Source organism: Sinocyclocheilus anshuiensis, unplaced genomic scaffold, assembly GCF_001515605.1.
Source record: "Sinocyclocheilus anshuiensis isolate Anshui unplaced genomic scaffold, SAMN03320099.WGS_v1.1 scaffold188, whole genome shotgun sequence".
Lineage (NCBI taxonomy): Eukaryota > Metazoa > Chordata > Actinopteri > Cypriniformes > Cyprinidae > Sinocyclocheilus > Sinocyclocheilus anshuiensis.
In genome coordinates this window covers 2,559,209-2,565,235 of record NW_015555768.1, presented here as the reverse complement: position 1 = coordinate 2,565,235, position 6,027 = coordinate 2,559,209, and the positions used below count along the sequence as shown (strand labels likewise).

The 6,027-nt window shown below is 36.2% G+C and overlaps 2 protein-coding genes across 2 annotated transcripts in view; one reads left to right on the top strand and one right to left on the bottom strand.

Moving 5' to 3' along the window:
• pierce1 (piercer of microtubule wall 1) overlaps positions 1-1,405 on the top strand; it is a 2,664-nt gene extending 1,259 nt beyond the window's left edge. The window contains exons 2-3 of the mRNA XM_016468261.1: positions 80-158; positions 236-1,405. Coding sequence (XP_016323747.1) covers positions 80-158; positions 236-418 — 262 coding nt within the window. The 3' untranslated portion in view covers positions 419-1,405. The remainder of the gene's footprint in view (positions 1-79; positions 159-235) is intronic.
• Positions 1,406-1,495: 90 nt separating this feature from the next.
• Positions 1,496-6,027, bottom strand: part of LOC107674320 (tight junction protein ZO-2) — a 41,943-nt gene continuing 37,411 nt past the window's right edge. Inside the window, 4 exon segments of the mRNA XM_074186958.1 lie at positions 1,496-1,920; positions 2,475-2,560; positions 3,500-3,847; positions 5,363-5,479. Of these exon segments, the coding sequence (XP_074043059.1) occupies positions 1,749-1,920; positions 2,475-2,560; positions 3,500-3,847; positions 5,363-5,479 (723 nt within the window). The 3' untranslated portion in view covers positions 1,496-1,748.

The following is a 6,027-nucleotide window of genomic DNA, read 5'->3' as shown; positions in this document are numbered from 1 at the left end:
TATATATATATATACAGTATATACATTGTTGATCCCATCTTCATGTAATAGACATAATAAGCCTCATTATGCTTTCCAGGCAAAAAATGATCAACCCTTTATACCAAACAACAAATCAAACATATGGAAGCAAAAAACCAACAGTTCATGAAATGCCGGTGAGTATGCAGCACACACTGCCCTATTGTTAATATTATTCAGACAATAGTATTTGCACATATTGTTTATTTTTCAGACAACCTTTAACGGAAGTCGTCGGAAATTTTCTGAGCATCTTCTGAGAAGTGGCATGTACAAGGATAACGGCTTCAACACGGCGCTGGACAAGAGCGGACTCACTGGACCCGATGCAACGACTGCGTTTCACGACAGAATCAATTTCCATTACTTATACCACACAGATGGGAAATCTCAGTAAATACAATCTCCATTTTGTATGTACAGTAATAAACAAGTCAAGCTAAATTGTGATGTATACAAGGATAGTTACTTACCCTCATGTTGTTCCAAACCTATATGACTTTCTTCTGTGAAACATAAAAGACATTTGATGTTTTATGTCAGTGGGTTCAAATGTTGTTTGGTTCCCAACGTTCTTCAAAATATCTTGTTTGGAACGACACGTGATGATGGATTCCAAGACACTTCCTGTTGAATGAATAAGAAACACAACTACGTCAAAAATGTCAATATAGTTTCTTTTATTTGGTGTAGTAGAGTGAAATTCCACAGTAGACCTGAACGTAAATGTCCAGGGAATATTCTCTCAGTGTGTGACCCTCACACACAGTGGAAGCCATCAAAATATAATCCACAAGTTTTAGAAGCACTTTGAACCAATATGTGGAGGTAAAGCGGACCAATGTACAATCAAGCGTGTTAAAAACGTAATGCGGTGGGGTTGAAATAAGACAAACCGTGACAACAGCAATTTCAATCACTCGATCCAACCAGCATCGACCTGATTGGTGAAGCGTCCCTTTGGAAACTCGTCAGTCGTTGCTGTCGCTACACTGAGGATACGGGCGGATGGTATTAAGGGTTTTGGTGTTGACTTTTCCCTGTTTTTCCTTGGAGCTGTAAGCAGCAAAAATATTGTCCAGAGGGCTGGATTGTCAAGTCCACAAACCTCCAATGTTATTCGTAAAGTAAAAGGCACTTCAAAATGTTGTAACAAAATCCAGTGTATTGTCTTACATCATATACATACATGATCAGAAATGAAGGAATGCAAAGACAGTATAAACCTTAAAGAGAGTGACGTTTTAAAACAGTTTTGCTTCATCAGGCTTATAAAAAGAAAGTAACAAAAAGCTGGTCTGTAGCATACGACAGGTTTAAGGTTTTCATGGGGCGAAGAGAGAGAGAGACTCGTGGCGGGACGTTTCTGTTGCGTTGCAGAAACGTAAAAAATTGCATAGGCAAGAAAACATGGTTCTTGGATCACACGGAGGGAAACAAAACTAATGCAAACGTTGCGTTGCAGAAACTTAAAAAATTGCATAGGCAAGAAAACATGGTTCTTGGATCACACGGAGGGAAACAAAACTAATGCAAATAGATATATATAAAAACAGTAAGATTCTGTCCTCATGGACAGAAAGTTGAACTTCTTTGAAGTGAAAAAGACAAATATACGTGTGGGAAACTTAAAAGCAAATGGGACTTCCAAGTCAGCAGCAGTTTTGGTGCAGGGCGGCACCCCGGTGGAATGGTGAAGCTGTGCGGTGAGCCGAAGCAGAGCAACTCTACAGCTCAGTGTCCTGATACTTTTGTGAGGTGGTGTAATAGCCACGCTGGGTCTGCTCTGCCAGCTGATGTCGAAATTCCTCTCCAGGCTCCTTTCCAAGGGCAAGCGGGCGGCTCTCTGTGTATGGCAGCTTGCAAGGAGGCGTCTGGGGCTCTGGTCGCGCACTGGAGCTGGACACAAGGCAAACACAGCAAGATCAGTGAAAGACTGAGTGCACTTTTTCACACTTAGAGGGACAGGAAGCAAAAATTTAAATTCTGTCATTTACTCGCCCACCCAGTTAGCCATAGACTTCCATAGTATTTTTTTTTTTGCATACTATATAAGTCAATAGCTACCAACAACAGTTTGATTAGCAATGTTTTTAAAAATATATTCGTTTGTGTTCAGCAGAGGAAATAAATTCATACAGGTTTGGAACACCTTGAGGGTTGAGAGTTAATGACGACACAATTTTCATTTTTGGGTAACCTAACCATTTAAGGTACGGTCACATTTATTCAGCAAATTTTTGTAGGTGAAATCTAGTCGGTTAAATAGGAATCCATGCAATTGGGAATTTTACGTGAGGGTGTAAGATTTCACAACAATTTTGAGTTGGTCATGCCAATTTGCCAGGTTAACCAACAAAAAAGCTGTGTGGTTTGAAAGTAACTACTGTGCGAGCAGTGCTTCATACATTGCTACACCATTGACAATAGACAATACTGCTCCAGACTTTTACCCAATAGGTTGAGGCCTGCTGTGGTCCAGTTTCTGAGACTTCATAGGGACGGCATAGATGTCTGGATGTTTCTGAGCAATCTCCAACTGAAAACAGACAAATTGAACACATCAGAATATTATATGAATATTTTGGCAGAAAATTAGTAAATAAGAACAACAATTTGCTGCATGAAATTGTTTATTATTATTATTTGAGGACACATTCTCTTTCAAGAGTGCATTTTATTGGACAACATTTTTATATGCAAAATGAATCATCAATATTTTTGATCTGTTTTTCCAGAAGAGAAAGGGTGCAAATTTGAATATAGAATTTTTATTCTTTCTCTGTCAAACTATATATTAATTTTAAGTTGTGTTTGTCAAGCTACCTAGCATATAGATGATTGCACAGCTAATACACATCAATAAAGCATAAAAACTCAAAATTTCAATAAAAATTCCATACATTTTAATAAAATTCCATTCAATTTATTTGTATAGCACTCAATATACTGTTAATGCACAGTATGTAAAAATATTGTCCCAAAGCATCTTTACAGACAAGACGTAAATACAAGAGATACAAGATCAAAGATACAAGATCAATGGAAAATAAAATATATAATTAATAACAAAAATTTTAAATTAAACAATGATTGAAAAATTAAACAATCTATTCCTATTGGCTCTTTCACACAGATTGAAAAAAAAAAAAAACCCGTGATGCTCTTTTTATTTAGGTCAAATTTATTTTTGACCAATTAAAATGACATGTAGGGCAGGTTTCTGTAATGAATAGTCCCAATAGATGCCAAGTTACTGGCTGAAGTGTACAAGGGACATACTGTATAGAAAAAAAAAAGTGATATGAGAAGTAACTGTGGACAAAGTGGGGCACAAATGTATTTACTACATATATGTTACTATGTCAACTTAGCTTCAGAGGAGACCAAAGATAAGTGTGTAGAGTTTTTGCAGAAAAAGAAGTGTCATTTTGTTGTGTCATTCTTCATGTAAAGCCTAAAGATGGTGAACACTCACCCTGGCGTTCTGAGCCTCTTGGATCTCCAGGACTTTCTGTGTCCGGGCCAAATGATCCATCTGCTCAAAGGCCTTCACTTTGCCCAGGAAAGACCTCTTAGAGGGATCGTCAGGACTGTCCTCCAGGGGTTCACTGTCCCGTACCGGGGGGCTGTTTAAGAGGCCCCTGGAGGTGCGGGACACGTAGGTCGGTTTGAGAGCAGTGGGGGGAGGTGGGGGCTTGGTTTTCACGGGAGAGTCCTGGCTGCGCGGGTGCTCGCTGCTCACGGGGCTGCTTGAACGAGAGTCGTAGTATCGAGAGGGGTCGTACTGCCCTCGCGACACCTCCAATTGAGACAGCATTTTTACCTGAAAGACAACTGAATGTGTGTCTACTGAACAGCACTACTGAACTGTATCACAGGGTCGGTTTCCCACTACATTTAACCATGGGTTAACCTCTTCCTAAACCACAGGTGAAGGCCAGTTTTAGCACTGGATAAAGTCGTCACCACTGCATTTTTCACACTGAACTCCATGATTCCAAACACAAAACCTACTAACGCAACACTACCCACTAGCAAAATCTCAAACACTAACTAATTGCTCCAGGTTTTCTATAAACACTGCCAAAATACTAAAAACTACTAGTAACACTTTATAATAAGGTTCAATTCGTTAACATGAGTTAATGCATTATCATGTAACAGTTATAGTTCACTAAAACTAAACTATTTTTTTTTGTTAATTGCAATAAAGATTAAATAAATTAAAATATAAATATTAGTTGAAAAACCTAAATGTAAAAAAACCTAAAGAAAAAAGTTGAACGTAATAAATTACTGAAACTAAAACTGAAAAGAAAAGCTAAATAGAAATATAAAAAACCAAAACTAAAATATGAAAATAAAAGCTAATTACAAAAAACTAGTATTATATAATTAGTACTAAATACCCTGTCATGAATTAACAATAAACAACAATTTTTATAACATTCATTTATCTAAGTTAGATGTTAGCTGTTAATTTCTACATATATGAATATTTTTAACATTTAAAGTTTAATCATGAGCGAATGTATTTTGAAAAATGAATTATAATATAATATAAATTATCACTAAACTAGATAAAAAAATAATTAACTATTATTTATTTAGTTTATCCATGCTGTTAATTTCTACATATATTAATAAATGTTTTACCATATTTAAAGTTAAATCATGACTTAATGTATTATGAAAAAAAAAATGAATTAATATAACACATTTATACTTACCCAGATAAAAAAAAAATACTATAAAAATAAAATATTAATTAACTATTGTGACAGAGTTGAACCTTATTGTAAATGCTTAGCCAAACTACTTTACCTCCAGTTAACTTCTTTTACGTTTCTGGCACAGTGTGTTCAAAATGAACTAGATTCTAACAGTTGTTCTCAAATACACTATTCTAGTTATTTAAGCAATAATTTGGCACAATAGCGATCACAGCTTGGCTCTACAGCGTACCACAATGTGTCACTGAGCTGTTGCGAGACAATTCTGAACTGCTGGAAAAATGGCTGCACCAAATCAGGCCGTTCTTCTGCATGAATGCGGGTGCAGTCAGGGGAAGAGTTGCGTTAGTCAGAGTCAGTTTATAATCTTTACTGCAAAGAGTCTCTATGAAGTATCTGTAAACTTAATGGATGCACGTCACATAATAAAATATCAATGCAATTCATCCGTTTAAAGTGTGGCTTAAGTGTCCAAATATGTCCTGTGTCCACTGTATGCAAATTTCTAGTCTTCCTAGTCAAGTATTTTTGACACTATTGTAATATCTTGATGAATGTTGTTTTTTAAGAAAGGAAAGCCACTGGGGAGCATGACATGAGCTCACCTTTGCAGTGTCAGGCAGGAAGGTGGACATTAAGGGTGGACTAGCCTCAGTCAGCATCTCTCTGCTGCCCATCCGCCGGATACGACCTCGAATCTCTGGGCTGGACTTCCTGAGGATCTGGGGGAGCAAGAAAGAATTCAGATAACATAGCAAGACATCTAGGCAGGGGAATGCATTCATGCATACTCACACACTACAGCAAACATACAGTCAGCAATGTGTTTGTCTTGGGCCAACAGTATAGTATGCTTCTAAATTTAACATCCATCCATAAGGCTGCCACACTTTTGTTTTGACCAATTCATTTTCTTTACTTTTCCCGTTCTTCGTGGTTACTTGAAAAGGCTTTAAAAAAGATGTTTTTATTATTATTATTAGATTTTTTTTATTTTATTACCATTTTTAACACAATTTATTAATCATGTTTTATAAGGCCTTTTAAACCACAATTTTCCTAATACACTCTAAAATTGCTGGGTTGTTATATATAGCTTTTTATTATTTATTAGATTTCAATTAACAAAACTGTTTTAGTTTTATTTAACAATTACAACACTGATTCCATGATATTTCCAGGTTTTTCATAACAATAGAAGCCCTTATAATGATATTTGCTATAATAATTATAATTTATATTACTCTATTCAGTAAATATTTAGTTATCA